This window comes from Coenobita brevimanus, chromosome 29 (assembly GCF_032717465.1).
Source record: "Coenobita brevimanus isolate Jiangsu-jjx chromosome 29, ASM3271746v2, whole genome shotgun sequence".
Classification (NCBI taxonomy): domain Eukaryota; kingdom Metazoa; phylum Arthropoda; class Malacostraca; order Decapoda; family Coenobitidae; genus Coenobita; species Coenobita brevimanus.
In genome coordinates this window covers 32,315,711-32,337,020 of record NC_136982.1, presented here as the reverse complement: position 1 = coordinate 32,337,020, position 21,310 = coordinate 32,315,711, and the positions used below count along the sequence as shown (strand labels likewise).

General features: G+C 42.1%; 1 protein-coding gene and 1 non-coding gene across 2 annotated transcripts in view; both read right to left on the bottom strand.

Moving 5' to 3' along the window:
• Positions 1–1,461: 1,461 nt before the first annotated feature.
• On the bottom strand, positions 1,462–1,580 carry LOC145395092 (5S ribosomal RNA). The gene has a single exon (XR_013896525.1). It is a non-coding gene; the product is annotated as a 5S ribosomal RNA (ribosomal RNA).
• Positions 1,581–10,545: 8,965 nt separating this feature from the next.
• Positions 10,546–21,310, bottom strand: part of Axud1 (AXIN1 up-regulated 1) — a 245,617-nt gene continuing 234,852 nt past the window's right edge. The window contains exons 7-8 of the mRNA XM_080268804.1: positions 20,544–20,643; positions 10,546–12,450 (exon numbers count right to left, since the gene is read on the bottom strand). Coding sequence (XP_080124930.1) covers positions 11,618–12,450; positions 20,544–20,643 — 933 coding nt within the window. The 3' untranslated portion in view covers positions 10,546–11,617. The remainder of the gene's footprint in view (positions 12,451–20,543; positions 20,644–21,310) is intronic.

Below are 21,310 nucleotides of genomic sequence, written 5' to 3'. Positions count from 1 at the left end.
CTCAACTCTATAAAATTACAAGAACAAAAAATATATATTTATATACACTATCACAACAGAAAGTAATTCCAATAATTTATACTCACAATTAGTCGTAGACAGCACTGTTGTGTGTTATAAAAGCCAATTTTCAAGAGCCGGCGGCGTTGCACCCACCGGTTTCAATGTCAGGTGACGACTGAGACCGTGAGACGTGTCTCGAATGTATCGAAAGGTTTAGGCCTACCGCTTGGCTACAAGTTGTCAGATATCTCATTCTCAAAACGTACCTAATATCTCAGCCGGGATTGTCGGGATATATATATATATATATATATATATATATATATATATATATATATATATATATATATATAAAGCTTATAATTTTTTAAGGCTTTTGAGGGCCCCCCCCTCAATTGGGGGCCCGGGTGGCAGTTTCAAACAGCTCCCCCCCGCCCCCCTCAGGTACGCCACTGTAGAATTACTTTCATTCTCTGTGTTTAAAAATTCCTTAAAGTGTTCTCTCCATCTGCTTACTATCTACCATTATTATCTTTCACTCTCCTAACTCTCTCTTTATCACCCTGTCTTATTCTCTTGACCTTCTTCCAGAACATTTTCTTACATTCCCTCTATTTTACGCTCCAATTCTTTCCAAACTCCTTATCCACTCTCTTACTAATCTTTTTACCTCTCTTCTCTACATCTAGCTCTCTATTCCACCTCTCAGTTTCCTCCATGCCTCTGCTTCCCATCCACTCACTATGGTTCTTTTGCACCACCGCTTGTCTCACAGCATTGCACCATGCTGTTCCTTGCATCCCTTTTTGTTATCTCTTCACCCCACACACCACATCACATGCTGCACAAATTTCTTTTATGAATACCTTGCATGCACCTTCCACCTCCCCCATCTGCTCCAAATCATATCTACCTAATTGTGTCTCCTCATCTGTCTTATATTCAACCTTTTTTTTTTTTTTTCCCTACCCTCTTTGTATGGACTTCCTCTTGCCCTTTTCTTCATCTATTCATCCAGAGCATTTGTATGACAACTCTCACCACTACCAAGTGGTGGTCAGAGAGTCCACATTCCCAATCTCTGTATGCTCTCGCATCCAGCACATACCTTCTCATTCTCTCATCCACACACACATAATCAATCATTGCCTTCCATTTATCCAGCTCACCACCCACCCTTCCCATCACTTGCCATGTATACCTGTGGATCATTTTGTGCCTCAAGAGTGTATTGGATATCACCAATCCCCTCCTCACACAAATGTATGAGGCTGTTGGCTTTATCAAATCAAATAAGGCTTCCTCCCTTTAGTCCGTTATAGCAGGGGTCTACTTATACATTCAGTCATTCATTGCCAGACGCCATGTATCCCAAACGGGGTGGCCAAGGGCTTAGAGTTAATTGTTTTTACAGGGAGGGGCACTAATCCTCCACCAACCCCACTTGACACGTAGGGATGCCAACAGCATCTGGTGTTCCCAGGCGGTCACCCATCCAAGTACTAACCAGACCCAACGTTGCTTAACTTCGCTGATCGGACGGGAAGCGGTGTACTCAACGTGGCATGGCCGTTGGCATTTTTCTACTTATACGCATATATATATATATATATATATATATGTGTGTGTGTGTGTGTGTGTGTGTGTGTGTGTGTGTGCGCGCGCGCATCAGCACAATGATCTCGTCCAGGTTGGTCATGATCTCCCTCAGAATTGTAATATTGAGGGCTCGCACTTCAGGGACAACCTCCTCCTCCTGTGCCTCCTGGTGCGCCTGCTGAATCTCCGTGTTGAGGAGCTCCACATTGTTGAGCTCCTCTCTGTGGCTTTCCAGGATCTCCTCCTCGTCAACCTCCCCGAAGCCCGCCTCGTGCAACAGTTCAACAATTTCCTGCCGTACACGCTGTACTGGTGGAGCTTGCATGCCCTCGGGGAAGTTGGCGAAGGAGTGTACGCACTCTGGCCATAACTTCCGCCACACACTGTTCATGGTGGGCTGGCTAATTTCCCATCACGCAACACTGATGTTCTTTATGGCACAATGTACAGTATATTGTAGCCTTTCCAAAACTTCTGCACTGTCATCTTATCGTCGCTGTCACAGACCCTCACCAACTGCTGCATAGTGCAGCAGAGATAATACGCTTTAAAAGTAGCGATCACCTCTTGGTCCATGGGTTGCAATAACGACGTGGTGTTGGGGGGCAGGAACACCACTTCAGTGTTGCTTGCCCACTCCTTCATCGTGGGAGGGTGGCTAGGCGCGTTGTCTACCACCACTAGAAATCAATCATCCAATCCTAAGTTGCCCCATGAAGAGCGTAGGAGCCCGGGGTCAGGCAAGTTGGTCTTGACATTTAAGATGAGACAAGACCAGCCTCACTCATCCCTGAGTGACTACGTGTGCAATAAACCCTAACCATCCCTTGGATATAAACCTTCACCGGCTCAATCCAATTGTAGCACTTAATTACCCACTAAACCACCAGGCGCCATAGTCTGATAATATGGTTACCACCCAGCATAGTAAATAGTTTCCTGGTGTACAGGAAACCATTCGGCTTGTCACTCAGCGTAGAGTCACCCAAAGGCAGAACGAAGAGGAAAAGAATGAAGGAAAGAAAGACAGAAGAGGGAGTGTAAAGTCACACACAGGAAGAAGGACGAGGAAAGAATGAAGGAATGAAAGATAGAAGGGGATGGAAGGAAAGAAAGATGGAGGAAAGGAAAGGACAGACACCTGAGAGCAGCACCGCATCAAGTGAGTGGATGGTGAGTGCCCCCACCTACGAGAAATCTGTTCGCCAGATTCTCCCTGGAGGCATACCTCTCGAGGACATGAGAGAGGTAGAGTGGAAATATGACAAACAGATGTCGAAGTCAGCCAGGCCTTCTTGTTGGACTTCCAAATCACCCCAAGATTTTCTTTCACACACCCCATCAGAGCCCTGGAGTTCTCGAAGTGGTAGACAAGGAGCGGCTTTAACTTGATGTCGCCCTCGGCGTTGCCCCCCAGTAGCAGTATAAGCTGGTCCTTCAAGGCCTTGAACCTGTCGTAGACTTTTCCTTGGATGCAAGGAAAGTCTTTGAGGACATATTCTTCCAAAAGAGCCCAGTCTCATCAAAATTCAAGACCTGCTTTGCACTGTAGCCACCATCTGCGATGATGCGTTTCAACTCGTCAGGAAATGCTGCCACTGCCACTGTATCCACACTCGCCACCTCACCGTACATCTTCATGTGGTGGAGATTCGCACGCCTCTTGAAGCGGTCAAACCACCCTTAAAAGTCTCGCTAGCATCAAGATCCCGCCTCACCTTGATTTTGTCCCATAGTGAGAGAGAGCCTTGGTGCAAATAATTGCCTGACCCATGGGCGCCTTCCTCCTGTTCTGGTCCTCCACCCGCGTGCAGAGCATCTGCTCCAGCTCCTCCATCGTAGGCCCTCTCTGGTAGGTGATACGGGAGGTGGATGTTGCAACCTCCCCAGCAGCAGCCTTAATGGCCTCCCCCTTCTTGATGATGGTGGAAACAGTCGACTGGGCCAGGTGGAGAGCCAAGGCGATAGCACATGCACCCTCGCCGTTTTCGTGGCACTTAAGAATATCTAATTTGACTTCTAGAGACAGTTTTATGCACACGCTTTGCGGGAACATCACCAGCACTAACACTAGCAGGCCAATTACCACCCCAACTAAGGCCTCCACTAGCACCACCACTAGCTCCACCACATGCAGCACCCTTACCAGACACGATCACATTTATTTAGGCCAAAAATCACACAAAATCGCACTCCACACATGATAACTATCACTGCCCTACTCATGGCACTGTTCTTACTCAGTTACAGTGCACTACACCAGTGGCTTGCGTAATGTCGGTGATGCAACAGAATGCGTGGTGGGTAGGCGTAAGAGAGTTCCTCACTCCGAGATGGCCAGTGTGAGAAGAACAATATGGGTGCGCGCAAGGTAAGCGACGACTGTGGGGCTGTGCAAGCGTTTCTGCGCATCCTGGGAGGCTGGTGGGCTCAGCTGGCTGCAGGAATGCACGTGATTCAAAATTTCGGCCTATCACCTGTGGACACGACATCAGAGGGCCCATCGTTAAACCAGGGCGCGGCCATCATCTAGCGGAGTATGGTGGTATTTGTACCCCCATCGTTAAGCCAGGGTAATGCATCCAGGGGTATCGTATATCAGGGTACACCTGTACTCTATTTCTGTACACACACACACACACACACACATATATATATATATATATATATATATATATATATATATATATATATATATATATATATATATATATATATATATATATATATATATATATATATATATATAATACGATTAATTGTAACCACAAATAGTTTAGCCACAGTGGCTGAGTGGTTAGCGTCGTTGACTGTGAAGCTGCCAGCCCGTTAGTGCCAGGGATCTAAGCGCAGGCAGCTGGTGTCATTCAACTCAGATGTCCATCCACCCTTTGTGGGTTGGTAGGTAAAATGAGAAACTATGGTAAAACCTAGAGGAGTTACCTCTAGGTTACCACGTTTACATGTGGTAACTTGGATGGTGGAGTGGCCTTGTATCTCAGACTACTGGGTGAATAACTCACCACAGGTTCAATGGTGTATGTAATGGAGATGAACACCGTGATTAAGCACCTCATGGCATTTCCCCCACCCTTAACTTAACTTTACTAAGTTCGATCCATACATCTTTGTGGCATCCAGTCATGAGGGACATATCAGGGAATTTTTGTTCCATGAAGCTCCAGATGTGGCTGACAGTGCTGAGAACAAAAATATATTTTTAAAAACATCTGGTAATTCGTTTTTCCAATAGTGCATGTCAGCCTCTACCATACAGTATTTAGTTATACATATGGGGGGAAATAGTTAACTCCTCATAGAGACTGCAAGTAGTTCTACACCGCAAAAAATTATTCACTATTTCTTCCGGTAGCCATACTCAAATGTGGCCAGTATTTCACATTCTGTTTTCTTTGAAAATATTAAAAACTAGATTTTTGAGTTATCTCAGAGGAGCATTTAAAGTTAACCAGAGAGTCAGACAGACCAATGAGGAAGTTCAGGAGTGTTGTGATGCTGATGTGATGTCCTGGATATTGTTAGGAAAAGTACCCTGAGATGGTTTGGCTATGTGGAAAGAATGGAAAATGAGACAGTGCCTATGAGGGTATATATGAGTAGGGTGGAGACAAAGATCAAGGGTGAAGTTGTGGGATGAAGTGGAGGTTCAGTGGGCCTGCTGTTTATGTGGTTAATCGGAGTGGTAGACAAGCCGCATAAATGACAATCACATAAATGGTGCCACAAGACCCTTTATAATCAGCTAATGGGAGATCTTGAAAATATTTACATAGTCCCTATTTTGGCCCCACTGAAAGCTGAACCACCACCAAACACATTCATACACACTCAGTGATCATCAGTAGGAATATTATATATTTATTGTACAAAAATCATGACAGTTATAGTGGAATTTACACTCACCATGAGACTGTAACATAGATGATTAAGTTATACTGGGAGGGGGGGATCCTAGAATGAGGGGCTGGAGGTGGGGGTGCCTCTACCCCTTGAAGACTGAGGCTGGCCATCAAAGCCCTCCTAAAACCTTCCTCCTTCGTCAGGTATGTGCAGTGCAGAGTTTAGTGTAGATGTTCTGAGCTGTGGTGAGAAAGGAGCAGAGGTGGCTGAGGTGGTGCAGCTGAGTCATGTAGCAGGTGATTTTCAGGTGAGATGCTTTGTTTATCTTCTTAATTAACAACTTCTGACTGGCTTCAGTCTTGTCAATGTCGACTTAAATTTCATACAACCTATCAGTTGGGAGATCAAGATGGATAAGAATCCTTAAATTTGTCAGCTGACTCAAGAACGAGGCTAAGATGCTTCCATGTGGGACAGTCTGGTGAGATGTTTTCTGATAGAGCTTCCTCTTGTTGTTCTACATTCCTCATGTTGCCACTCTCCTCCCTTCAACTCCTGCCTGATGTTGTCTAGCCACAGAGCTGACACGTTTCAAGATATCATCCCTCTTGCTGTCCCCAGAATCTTCTCCTGGGATATGACATGCCACCTCTGCTACCTCTTGCAGCGTGTGAAAGCGTGTGTTGTGAGGTAACTGGGTACACGTATGGAAACAACTTCATCCATGCTTCATTATTTCAGAAGTCACCCTCCGCCAGGTTAAAAAGAATTAATAACACAATCTTCCAAGCTATATCCCTTCCGAAACTGCTTTAGTTTCTTAGTGCTTGTGTTTACAACTTCCTTTTGCATAACACTTAAGTCCTCTCCAGCCAAGTCCACCCCACAGTCTGTAGCTATACAAATGGCCTTGTATGCAGCACCATAAAAGAAACTTTAAAATTATCTTATCATTTTCTGGTCCAATGCTTGTATCAAACTTGTGGTGTTGGATGGCAAGAAGCCTATTTGGGCTGCAGGGAGGTGGTCCTTGAGATAAGCTGGGTGGCCTGGGCAAATGCTGAATGCTAAAATAGTTTTAAATGACAGATGTTTTCTTGACAGTATTTTTCTGCTGTCTTCACAAGGATATTGTCAAACCTGTTGGTTATAATGGAGGAAGTTGCCCACCCCTTACAGTTGGCCTCCCAGTGAATGTCCAACCACTCTACATTCTTGTTTTTTTTAGTGCTCTGGGACCCGTCGCTCCATGGATCACAAGCGGTTCCGCATGGAATCCCCATTTGCATTGACACACAACACAAATGTAAGCCAATCCCTGGATGTCTTTTATCATCTGACTGACTTCTTGTCCTTCATTAGGTTGTAGAGGGGTTGTTCCAGGAAAGGCCCCTCTCATCGGTTAAATATTTGTGATATTCCATAACCACCGACCTCTGCAAGTTTCCTAAACTCTGCTGGATATGCCTCTAGAGCTTCACAGTCTACACTCTCCATCTTGCCTTATACACAAGCATGCCTCAGTTATTTCCTTGCACTAGAGTTCCAACAACAGCCTTTACATGCATTAAAAGGTGGTGCGTTGTTAATGTTCATCACAAGTGTAACTTCAGCATAACTTTCTCTCACCTTTTCTCTTATACTGTTGTACCAGTGTCTGGGCATTCCCGCCTCTCTGAGCGCACACGTATTTCATCACAATCTTCTCAGTTTTTATTACCACTGGATTTGCCACACGGCTATTTTACCACATCTTGCACGCCACCCAGCTGAATAGCCTGCTCCACTTTATCTCTACTCAAGTGCACAGTTCTAATAATTGTCTCATTCACTTTGCACACACTGGCTATGTCCACAACACATTCGTCATTGTCTAACCACTTCGGTGTGTCCTGTTCTTTCAAAACTTAGCAACATCCATCTGCCCATTTTCGTATACTGAGAGTTTTTCTGTTCCTTGGGCAGCATTGTGGTTCACTTCTTACACTGCGATTGTACGTGATTCTACAGCACTCACAGGTCAAAGCTTGAAGGGTTGGAGAAGGATGCCAAGAGTGGTGTGTGCATATGCCCGGTTCATGACGACGGTGTCCTGTAACTGCTATCTCATCGAGTGGGTACAGTATTTTGAATTGCAGCCTGTGTAGCCACGTACACTGTGAACATTTACTGAGTAAATGCTGAATGTGCAATATCTGGGGTTACTGTGTAAAAGGTGAATAGCGCAAACAAAAGATGCATAAATGGCGGGCCCACTGCATATGAATGAATGGTGGAAACTGGAGGAAGGGTATCCTGATGATAATGGACAGGGTGACATGGGGGCACCCTTTCCAGAATTAAAGTGTCTGGTTATAGACAGATAAAATTTCACATCTTTTCATATTTGAAAACTATCATTCTTGGGTGAAAAGTTTGTGAAACTCAGAGCTGAACAAGTGATGAATTATGTTTAGTATTTTCAACATATTTTTTTTTTTTATCTTCCACAGGAAATCAATCATCCTGAAAACAATGGTCTAATTCTTAACTAGATTTTTGTAACACTGTTAAAAAAATAATAATAATAATTTCATTCATTCATTTATCATCTAATCCAGTGTTGTCCCAGAGGAACATAGAAGCCTGGAACTTGGCAAGTTGGTCCTGACATTAAGATGGAAATGACCAGCCTCACTCATCCCTGAGTGACATTATGTGAGCAATGAACCCCAACCATCCCTTGGATATAAACCTCCACCGGCTCAATCCGACTAGAGTGCCTTAATTATCTACTAAACCACTAGGTGCCATAATTTGGTTATATGGTTACCACCCAGTGCAGTAAATGGTTTCCTGGTGTACAGGAAACCATTTGACTTGTCACTCAGTGTAGAGTCACCCATAGACAGAAGAAAGAGGAAAGAAGGAAGGGAAAAAAGACAAAAGAGGAAGGAAGGAAAGAATGACGGAAGAAAGGAAAGGTCAGGCACCCAAGAGTAGCACTACATTGAGTGTGTGGATGGTGAGCACCTCCACCTGCCACATGATAATAACAATTATACTGTAAAAATAATATTGATACAAAAATGGAGGTCCATCAAAAGTGCATCCTGTAGTAATTTCAAAAATAAATATGGGAGTGTGCTACAGTTCTAATAATTACAGTCAAACATGTTCAGAAGCTGTCAACTCATCTCTTCTTCTGACTTATCACGTACGGTAGCTTATTATCTGAAAGGTAACCAAATTTTAAAAGTACAGTATTGTACTTTATTAGATTTGAAAAAAGGAAGGTTAGATAAGAGAGGAAATATAAGTTAAACACAAATGTTAAACAATATACTTTTAAAAATTATTTCACATAAAAAATCTCACTTTCTGAGAAGAGCTTAATATACACTAGACATTAAATGCCTGTACACTATAAACATTTTTATCATTGTTCAAGTTTCATCACTCGTTCCATGAGAGAGAAAATAATGTACAGTACTGTTATAAGATTTATATAAAGACAACTGAAAGATAAATACAATCATACAAACGTATAAATATAAGTTGAAAAGAAATCTATTACCTAGATAGTAATTTCTCAACATATAAAAGCAAACAAATGCAGCTGGGAAATTTTCACTCCATTGGAGGACCCTGTACTGTATTGCTAAAATTAAAAATTGTAATATGTACATGTCTTGAGCACTTTTTTCATAACAATACTGTATAAAAATAATTAAAACTTTTGAAAACAATTATGTGAATAAAAAACAAATCACCAGCAGTATTACAGAAACAGAGGTCAGGGGTCTTCAAACAGTTAATATAGGCCATCCTCGTTATAAGAGGAGGATGTGTTCCAAAATATCACAATTTTCTCCTTACAATTGTTATGGTAAACTGGGAGAGGTAGTAGTAGCAGCTGCAACCCCAGGCTTATCTGAATGCGAACCCAGTGGACTGCAGGCTGAACATGACAGGGAGGGAATGGATGTTTGTGTACCAGTTCAAGGACCCAGACATATTAGTGTTACCATAAAAGGCATCCCTCTTCAGCACGTAAACTGGGAGAAACTGTATATTCAGCTTCATGAGCTGAAGTGGAATTTTAATAAGCACTCTTTTTTATAAGGAAAGTGCTGGAGAGGGATGCCTTCATGTGGGGGCACCAATATAACTGGATGTCTCAATTGCCTAATTTTTCAAACGACCCACAGCTACTTCCCTAACCTTCAAACGGACGCTGGTGGACTGAAGGAAAGGGGAACTTCAGCATGCAGTCCACTGGATTCATATTAAGACAAACCACAGGCTACAACTACTATTACTGTTCTGTAAGGTAATTCATTGTGAACTTGCAAAAAAGAACCTCAAAAAAGAGGCAAATCTTAATGAGGGCTTGCTGTATTCGGAACTGGACTCCACTCAAATCTCGTGCTCTAAGCTCAGCTGATTATACTGTAGGTTCCTGCTTAACAGGGACTGTAACTTATTCACAATACCAGAGTGAAAAATAAAACCAACAAGGCATATCTGTAAAAAATATGATTAGTAACTCATTCGAATGGTTTCTTGTTTATCTCAGGCCAAAATCTGGTAAAATTCAGGGCCCTCAACATTAAATTAGTTCACCAATTCATACCTATGACATATATTTCATGACATTCTGCCAACTAGGCAGATGATCCGATGCAATTTAGGTGAGACCTCTTATGGTGATGGGGTTAAATGACCTCTCCATTGCAAAGTCTCTCCTAAGCTACATACAATCATCTGGAGATAGCAAGAATTAAAAAAAGAAAAATGTCATCAGGTTGAAAAGATTTATGTCACTGCCCAGACGAAAATCAAGTGCAAAGAAACTTCAGGCGAGTATGATGGGGTGGAGTAATATACAGTGGGAATGAAGACAGGGTTGGCTCGAAACTATTCCGGTGAAGTCATCATAAAAACTGCCCCAAATATTCTTAACCACTTCACTCCAGTGACATGCTGTTGTTTATTCTGGTTAATTCCTGATTATTTTATTCAGCCCAGGAAAGACCACTCATAATGAAGGCATTACTGAAGGCTTACATTTAAACCCTCCAGTGCAAAAAATGTCTCCTAAGCTGAATAAAACCATCTTATTAAAAAAAAAAAAAAAGTCCCTGGGCCGATAGGGATAAATACAATACTTGACTACTAAGTCTCTTAAAGCACCAACATAAAGCTGGGAGTGTTTTGCCATGACCAGATATCAGAAAGGCTTGACAGAGTGGAAACAGAGCTGCTCTGAACTGAGGCAAGAAGCACTTTCAATCTATTCACAGTGTGATTGGTTAAACTGCATATGGTATTATCACTTCCTTGGGCAGATTATTATTATCTATAAATTAATTAAATTATTGTTTTTATAAGTACTAATCAATAAGTACTAACTGTTTTGAGTTCCCAGTCTGTACTGACTGATGTGTCTCCCATTTCCTATTTGTTACAGCTGTATTAATCTGAGCACTTTTAAATCACCAATCTTATATTTTGCTATTTACAACAGTAGTTACTTTGGATGTATTCCTTACCATGGGAGTTGTATTACAAAATGTCAAATCACTGTTAGTTAAGGCTAATTCCAAAAAATACAAACAATGCCATTTGCTGGGACAACTAACTGCCATAACATTTGGCTATAGCTGTGTGGTTCTAACATATAAAGCATTAATATTTTTGACAGCCTAGTCTTAACAGATTGATGTTGACTAAGCATCCTCTTTTCAAAAATATGATAGGAAAATATATACAGTATTTACTTTAGAATATATCTACTACCATATGAAGCAGAATTATCCAAATCAGAGCATGTCATTTCGAACCCTGTGAATGTACTGAAGACTTCCATTTAACCCAGCAGGATGAACTTCCAAATACTATATACTAAAGTTAATAATATGGGACATATAATTTTTTTACATTAAAAATGCCTCTATTGTTAGCAGCCTAAAAAATGTGACAGTATTCTTGAATGAATAACCCCTGTTATTACTACAATATTTTAAAATAAAATTATAAAAATTTCAATGTACAGCAAATATATTTTTTTTACTAAAAAGATTAGTGTAGTAGTTAAAGCAAGTTTGTCTGCTCAGTGCCTTTGTTTCAAGCAAGTGCTCTGTTTCTGACTTCTCTAACACTGCACACATCCTTAAGCCGACACCGTTTCCACCATAGATTTTTTAACAATTTCACCTAGGTTTTCTGCTGCTTCTGTAGGATCTTCAGTGCCAGGTGTATCCTTCCCTGGGGTGCCATGGTCATAACTGAGAGGTGGTGGGGGAGCAGAGGATGTAGGGAGTTGAGGAAGGCGAAGCTCTGAGGTGTTATCAGTGGTGTGGTTTGGTGATGAGGAACAGGAAGAGGAAGAGCCACCCTCTGTTACTTTGTAGCTGTCCTCAATAACCCCAGGGCACTGGCTCTGGCTAGACACTGAAGTCTCTGTTGTGTATTCCCCACCACACATCTCCTTGCCTTGACCAACAAGAGCTGGAGCTGGGATGTACCTGTCAGCCTTGTCTGCAGAAGCAGAAGAGGAGAGGGCCTCAAAATTAGGCTGGAAATCACTGCATTCATTCACAGTAGCTTTAAATAAGTTCTGTGTCACAGCACTAGAATCATGGTACTGCCCAAACACAGTGCCATTTGTGCTGTCATGCACTGCAGTCATGCAGAAGTTGTTCTGAGGGTAAGAGCAGTTGACAGTGGGGACAGCGGCTGTGGCTGTGGGAGAGACACCACCAGAGTAAGGGAAGGAAGGAGACACCAGACTGGTGGTGGTGTTGGCAAACTTGGAGAGGGAGTTGTAGGCCTCAGGTGGGGTTGGCTGTGAGGGGGCCACCTGAGGCCCGACCTGGGGTGGAGGGGGCACCACGTTGGCTGAGGGGAAGCCATGGCACGACCCATACGCACCAGACGGGTCAAAGGTCGCACCTAGCCCACCAAAGACAGAGCAAGTCCCAGAGTTGTAGTCACCTACACTATCTGCAAGGAGAGCACGCACCTTTTACTACCAGAAGAACTGCCATGCACTAAGCTCACAAGCAATGAGAAAATTATGCCAACAAATATAAAGACATAGATAAAAACTTTTGAAGTTCAGTATAAAATTTCAAATATGCAAGCTCTACAAAAGATCAGTGCTTGAGAGAGAGAGAGAGAGAGAGAGAGAGACTTCATACATAAAACACCCAATATCACTGTTACCTTTATCATGCTGACATATCAGAAAACTTCTTAAAAATTACTGCACTTAAATCCATGCACAATTTGAGTACAGTACTTTTATATACTGCACAGAGGGGTACTGGGTATCTATCCACACTTTGGCTCTGTAATGCTATGAACCGATTTTAATCTTAGTTTTTCAGAACAGTGAAAGTTCCTATACTCTGTACAATATGATACTTTTTAGTTTTGCGCTTATTTAAGTTACTGTACTTCCTACCAGTCCATAAAACAATAGTATCCCTCTCAAGTAACTATCTCTAACTAAAGCCAATACATCTATTTATCATGCAATCATTCTGTCATGCACACTGTACAATCCAAAATATCTTATGACATCTTCATAAAGTGAAGTGGGATGACTAGTGTACCCAGATTATTTGTACACACATAAACACACATGTATACAGTATGTGTGTGTGCTAAAAAATATGAACACAAATTTAAAATTTTATTAAATCATTTTTCAAGCAGAACAAGAGTTGGAAAAAAAAAAAAAAAAGCAGATAATGAATATTTTCTTATTTTTTAAATTATCATCTGCAACTGTTATATTATACGCCATACAAGATTCACTGAAGGACAGGAGCCTCTCTTTGGAGAAGGGGAAAGTGAAAGCCAGAATTAATCCTTTGCCATTATGGCAAAGTAGATATGAGACAGGGATGTCTGCTGTGATAGAGATGTGAAAGTCAGTGTGTTGTAATGCCTATGTTTGTGTGTGACAGCCTTTATATATCATCAGTATGGACAGGATCTGAATATATGCAACCATATGTTCATTGAAATTGTCCACCAAAGCTTGAGTTTCAAACTCTATACTGAACTTAAGGCACATGTGCACTGCAAGATGAGTGTAGCATCACTGAGCCACTATAGCTCCCTATCATCATCTTACATCGTTTAGAAGACATCTGGTTGGCTGAATCTTCAAATAATGAAACAAAATACAGGGCCGTGGAAGAAAAGAGTACAACAATGCATTGTGGAAAACAATGTATGGAAAGCCACAGGGATCCCCTCAGAGGCTCCAAGGAAGGAACAAGGCATCTGAGATTATATCAACTGACTACCCAGTGGAGGGCTATACATGTATTTATTCAACCTTTCAAAATTCAGAGCTCCATCCCATATCCTACACCTTCCACAACAATCTGCTGCACAATCATGTGTGGTGAAGAGCCATTCTGTAGTCCTCGAGTTAAAAAGGGTGCAATCTTTGTTAAATGCTTTAAATTAATAAGCTATTTCTATTTCATTATTTTCCGTCAGTGTTTCTACACCTCAAATCTCTGAAGTCATTTATCATATTATGCCATCTTCATAACAGCCAGTCATCTCTGCTCCTAAATACAACTTCATTATATCTATCTTTTTATACCATTCATATCCATATTTTTATCCAAGTAGCCTCATTATTACTGTTACCCCTTGGTTCATCAACCCTCTTATGCCACATCTTTCATATACATCCCTAATAAATTTCTTCCCCTACTTAATCTACACAGTAAGTGCCATATAAAAAAGGATATAAAAAGCAATGTCTTAGACACTGCTGCTATGAAGACCCAGACAGAGAACAGAAAACTAAGCAAAGAAGTAGGAAAAGGACTGCAGGAAGTGTGGGTTCTGTACTCATGTAACTGAATAGGTGTAAGACATCTGCATATGAACTCCTGAGCAAGAAGGGAGAGAATGGGCCTCTTTGTGAATATTTATAGGCAGTTTCATCATTGGTGAACATAAGAAAGTGAGACAGACATGAAGTATGAAAATCTATCTATCTATTCCCGCAAAGGGTGGCCACAGACAAAACGCCTCCAAGTCGCTCTGTCACCCACCATTTGACTACCCTCCCCCCAACTCACTACCCCCTCCCTCATATGAAAATCAACTGATGAAAAAAATGAAGAAAGCTTAGAGGCCATAGACATAATGAGACAGAAATCACCAGGATGATGAAAAATATAAAATGAAAGAAAGCACTATGATGCACGAAGGTATAAAATGCCATATAACAGATGGCCCGGTATGGTAAGTGAGTGTCAGGAAATGAGGTATATACTGTATAAACATTATGGATGCAAATTATCTGGCACGATACAACTCCGAAGACAGATTAGGTAGGCTCCACCTTTACTGTTACTTAATAGGACCCTACCCAGCTGGAATCACAGAATTAACACTGACGGAGGTAAATGTGCACAGCATAACCAGTGGGAAGGAACTAATGTATTTAATGCTTGAATATGTGTGAATGAATGCAATGTCCATATCAACATTACTGTTAAAAGTACAGTATTTGTGATTTTCTTGTTACTATATTCTGTATATCATTTTGAAACAGAAAAAAATTTAGTTATACTGGAAAAGATAATGCTGATAAGTAAATTACCATTACTCTCTCCTAATTTTCTGCATTCGTGTCATACCTGTAATTTATATCAATGCAATACAAGAGTTAGGAAATGGAGAGAAAGAATGGGGTACAAAAGTTTGGGAGTAAACATGGATAAAAAAAAGTGATGATACTGTACCTAGGGCAGATGGCAGAACTGTATATAGCAAAAGGAGTGTGTCCGAATGTAGGCTGCCACAAGGGTGTGCAAAGTAACTCCATTTTGCACAGTGGTTGTGATAAGTAGGTGCATATGAAATGCAGTGGTATTAGAAGTAGGGTGCATAGTAATGTTGATTCTGGTTATGCAGTGTGTACAGTTAAGTGATTTCTGAGTGTGTGGTATATACGGGAGAACATACAGATGGAGAAAAATGTGGATAAAACAAGTGATGATACCTAGGGAAGGTGGCAGAACTGTCATGGCAGAGTGTGTCTGAATGTAGGTTGCCACAAGGGTGTGCAAAGTAACTCCATTTTGTGCAGTGTTTGTGATAAGTGGGTGCATATAAAATGTAGTGGTATTAGAAGTAGGCTGAAAAGTATTACTGATTTTGGGCATGCCATAAGTAATGTGATTTTTGAGTGCGTAGTATGTAAACAAGAGCATACAGACGGAGAAAGATGGGAAATTATTAATATTGCTGGAGAGTCTCCTGAGTGCGTGAAGGAATTATTTTATTTGGGGGACATAATATGTGCAAGAAGTGGGGCTCGAGCTAGCTCAGTAGCAAAGATAAGGAGTGGTTGGAAGAAGTTTAGTGAGCTGCTGCCTCTCCTGACACTGAGAGGGTTCTCCCTCTATTCTAAGGGATCCACACATGCAGCATGTGTCAGGAGTGTAATACTGTAGGGCAGTGAGACTTGGGCAGTAACTGAGGAGATTTGTACAATCAAATGTACAGAAATGGGAATGACTATATGAATGTGTGGTGCATACTTGACTGAAAGGCCTGGTGCAGTTAGGACTGTGAATGAAGAGTTGAAGGGAAGATCAGGACTTGAATATATTAATGATGTAATGAGAAGAGGTATATTGAGATGGTTTGGATGTGTGGAGATGATGGAAGATGACAGATGAGTGCATGAGGTGAGAGGTATGAATATTGATGGTGGAGCTGCAAAAGGAAGACTGAAAAAGACTTGAGATGAGGTAATACAGGGCAGCCTCAGGGATAAGGGAGTGAACAGGAGGCTGGTAGACACTGCACAACATTAAGAGTTGCCTGTAGGTGACCAGGGCCAATGCACGCAAGCATGCTGGAGTCTATAAATGAAACAATAACATACATACTAACATTACCTCAAGTTATCTTCTAACAACCTACAAGGGCAGTTTTATCTTCTGTATCAAGGTTTTTATATTACTTGTCACTTTGCTTTCTTTATGCGGTCTATCTTCCGCTTCTTTTACACATTTGTTTCACTTATCTACTGATGTATCAAGAATTGTCAACATCCTCCTCAAACCAGGATGTTTCTCCACTTGCCTGCATTTTAAGCACTGAGTCACCTTCTCTTGACTACAATAAATCTTGGACATTACTGTTCACTTTCATTCATACCACCTCATCATGATCATTCATTATCATCCTATATAATTTTCCATCATTTACATAGGGGTAAGCAGAATTCAAAAGCAAGAAGAGGACACCAGGAGAGTAAGAGAAACTATCAAGAAAGTGCCTAGTGAAGTAAGGCATACATACATGAATTACCTCTGGAGTTATCAAATGTATGAAAATAAGCAAAACTGTAAATGGTCACATGAAATGGTACACACACTTAAAGGAATACAAAGATTACAAATTTCACTTGATGAAAAATAATGATAAGTGTTAAGTGTACACTGTATCATCTGTGGTGCATTCAACAGCTTGAAATGAGACAGGGTTCAATAATAAGATCCAAAAGAGTATCAGTAAGTTTCATAACACAAAAACATATTCATGCTTCTGAAAATTGGTAAAATAAAACTACTAACATAAAATACTCAAAAGAGCTGATGGATGTACTAATATATGACATTAAACATAAAGCACCCCATACCTGAATAACTGTAAAGCACTCCATATCTGAATAAAAAATTACACACTCTTCAAGCTTTTCTAAATAAAAAGTACTAGCTTAAGGTACAGGCAGTCCCCACTATATGTTAAGAATGTTCCAAAATATATATTTTTTCAGAAAACTCTCACTGTAAACTAGAAGAAAGTGGAAAATGAGTTTATATAAGATACAGAATTGTAACAGTAATCACTCGATTATCCAGACACTCTGTACCCGGACATGCTCCCTATCCGAATGTTAGGCCTTGACTCTATTATTTCCATATCCAGATTTTTTTGTCCCTATTAGAACATAAAATTTCCGACATCGCCAGTTGGGCGGCCAGCCGGCCCCTCTGGCCAAGCATGGGTAATAGACCCTAACTCACCAGCTGAGCAAAAATGGCCATCCATCTCCTCACCAAATGGTCAAAGTCCCCAGCCATCCGAATCATACAGACCCTAACCCACCAGTTAAGCAAAAATGGCTGTCCACCTCCTCACTGAATGGTCAAAGTCCTTCAGCAGCCCAGATCACTTGGATGCTACCAGCAGCGTGCAAGTAATACAGACCCTAACCCACCAGCTGAGCAAAAATGGCCATCCGCCTCCTCACCAAACAGTCAAAGTCCCCCAGCCGCCTGGATCATTCAGATAATACCAGCCATGTGCACGTAATACTGACCCTAACCCACACGCTGAGCCAAAATGGCTGTCTGCCTCCTAACTGAATGGTCAAAGTCGCCTGGCCGACCAGATTACTCGAACACTGCCCAAGGCCATGATGTATGGGGATCCAGTGTTACTGCCATGTGACAACATTTGCCTGGCCAAGCGAAATTGACCCTTGCACTCGTAAGTCAGTTTGGTGTTTTTTACTTGTGTGCTCATAACCAAGCATGGATAGAGACATGGCAGCACTGTGTTCACGTGGTGGTACTGCACCTCAGCGTCTGCCTTTGTCCCTTGCCAGTGTGGACGTGCTTGGTTGAGCTGTAACCATGGCAGCTTCCACTGTTGCATTTGTGGTGGTTCCCTACCTTCTTCAGGCCTTGATTTTCCTCTGTGGCATTCTCATTTGTGATGATGGCCCCACCACAACCCGAGAAACAAAAGAGGATGATTTTGACTCTAGAGAAGAAACGTGAGATACTGAGCAAGGTTGACGCGGGCTGGACCACTTGATACATTCTGCGGGAATACGATCTGGCCTGTTCAACCTTGTTTGATATCAAGACATCACATGCCAAGCTGACTCAATATGGACATGACTACGGCGATACCACTCAGAAGGGCGAGAGGAAGGTGATGTTTCAGCCCCACCACGGTGCCACTGACCAGTCGACTTGGGTTTGATTCTGTCAACAATGGGGTGCCGGCATGGATGTATTTGGGACCGAGTTGAAGATGGCAGCTGAGAAGTTTGCACATCTACACAATAAGCACAATTTCAAGGCATCTGAAGGTTGGCTCTTCTGGTTCAAATTCTGATGTGGACTTACTGCCCGAAAGACATATGGCGAGGCTTTGGACACGTAAGCGGAAGATGTTGAGCTGTTTCGCCAGAAAGTGCAGCGCCTGATCGAGAACGAGGACCTTGCTCTCGTTCAAGTGTACAATGCTGACAAAACTGGCCTCTTCTACCACTCCTTGTCCACAAACACCCTGGCAGAAGCAAGGGAGAAGACTGCACAGTACCTGGTCAGAAGTTGTCCAAACAGTGCATTTTGGTTTTGTGCTACACCAATGCTAACGGGATGCACCACCTCAAGCCTGTTCTAGCTGGATGCTCAAAACTGCCACGTTGTCTCCGTGGGTTGATGGATAGCCTGCCTGTTGCGTGGTACTGTACTGTGAAGGCCAGGTTTACCTATAAGATCCTCAGAGATTGGTTCCACAACTCTGTCAAGGAGGTTACCTGTTGTCAGAGGAACTTGGCATACCTCACGACCAGGCAAAGGCACTCCTAATCCTCGACAATACCCCTGTGCATCCGTCTGAGAACTAAGTGGTTGCTGTTAACGGTCATACCAGGTGCATGTTTCTGCCACCTAATACGACTGTCCTCATTCAACCAATGGACCAGGGTGCTATCATGGACGTGAAAAAACTGTACCATCAGAGGTTCCTCAACAAGGTGATGATGGTGCTAGTGGATGAATAAGGGGTCAATACACATGGGGAGCGCACGCTGGAAAATTTTCATCTTGTGATGTTCAACTGAGCGAATGCTTGGAAGGAAGTCTCTGTCAAAACCCTCGATAGTGGTTGGTCTCATCCCCTTCAGGGATGCGAGGCCTTTCACGACTTTGAGGGATTTGACGAGGATAACTTCCACCTTCGTCTACATACGGCAGGCGAGGATGTGGATGTCGACGATGTGAGGGAGTGGTTGGACGATGACACCTGCAATCCTAGTTATCAGATGTTGTCTGGTATGGAGATTGCTGCTACTGTCTATCTGGGCCCAACAGAGGACAGCGACAGGGATGAAGACGAGGACCCTGACTCTGAGCACCCTGCCACTCCATCACTCCCTTGTCTTGGTGGGCTACATGCCAGCACAGAGCAGGTGCTCGAATATGCTGAGCACCTGCACTGTGACAGGAAGTTGGTGCCACTGAAGCTGGCGATAGATCTGTGGGCAGTCAGGAGCACTGTAATCTTCTGTCAAAATCACAGCACCTATCGTCAGACCAAGATCGATTCCTTTTTCAAGCCTGCCACCCCCACGTGTGAACCCGTTCTCCCCACCACTACCGTCCCATCTCTAGTCTTCACTCTCGGACCCACAACTGAGCACATCGACAGCTGTTGAGTCGCCGTCAGACATGAGCTTGCGGCTGTCTTCAGAGCCTCCTAGGGCGGGTAGGCCTCCATCACCTCACCGCATGTCCCCACTCATCACCCAGCTCCAGTGGATGGAGGAGGAGGAGGAGGAAGTATCTGACATTTGTTAAACTGTACACCAGCTGGAGGCTAGAGGGTTGCGACGCCTGTCATGCCTGTCTGCCATTCATTGTTTTTTTTTTTTTTTTATGTATTGTTTTCCTAGTGTCTAGCATTATATTGGATATTCCCATGTGTGTTTTGGTGTCTAAATAGCTGAAAGACCGAGGAACACTGCCACAATTAAGAGGGGTACTGTATATATAGGTTGGGTATGGGTAGTGTATAGGTAGGTAGGATATTGCTCCACATCCGGATTTTGTCCATATCCGGATACAGGGTATACCGATGGCTCTATTATGTCAGATAATCGAAGGATTACTGTACACATTTTTTTTCTATAATTTAGTGTGAAATCAAAACAGCAACAAAGAAAGTGATATAATAAGGACATACTATAAGTTCTTCCATATTATTTGACACATGGTACCAGTATATTATAAGTCATAACTCACCATGCTGTATATAAACTGAGGGTCCACCAGGGCCAAGCATCTGCCTAGACTCAAAGTGTGGGTACAGAGGAGCATTCATTGATCCCACACACGCACCCATCTGCAACAAGAAAATGATATTGAAATAATGCTCTAAAAGCTTCCTTAAAGGTTTCTTTAGTGTTGCCTAGTAACACATATCAAGAGAAGAAGAGAGAATTTTAAATGCTCTGACAAGACACGATGATCAAATGCGAAAGCTCAGTATAAAATTCCATGAAACTTCCATGCAGTTTCCCCTGTTGATGAAAAATACTCACGTATTTCACAATGCCCATGTATCTTCAATCACAAACATGTGAAACTGATCTATTGTATAAAAGCCATCAGTACTGTAAGCATCAAATAGGACAATAAATATCGGTAATAAGTACTACAGCAGACCCTCATTTTATGATGAACCAGTATGCAATGAATTGCTTACACAATGAGTAAAAAGTCAGGCCCTTTTTCAATAAACGATTGCATTTTCGCTTATACTCTCATTATGGTCCTGTATGAAGCCTCACTGGTCAATGTGCAATCACTATTTTCACTTACACAATTGCCAACATGGAACTTAGTCAATTGTTTGTTCCAAGATGGCATTAGAACTTGGTCGCTGTCAGATGTCTTAGTGTCAGTCAAGGAACAATAGTATAATGTTAGAGTTTAAGCAGCATGTGAAATGTGGTGAAGTGAAACAGCTACCAGTTTAGGTGAGTAGGAAACTAATTTTTAGGCTTGTT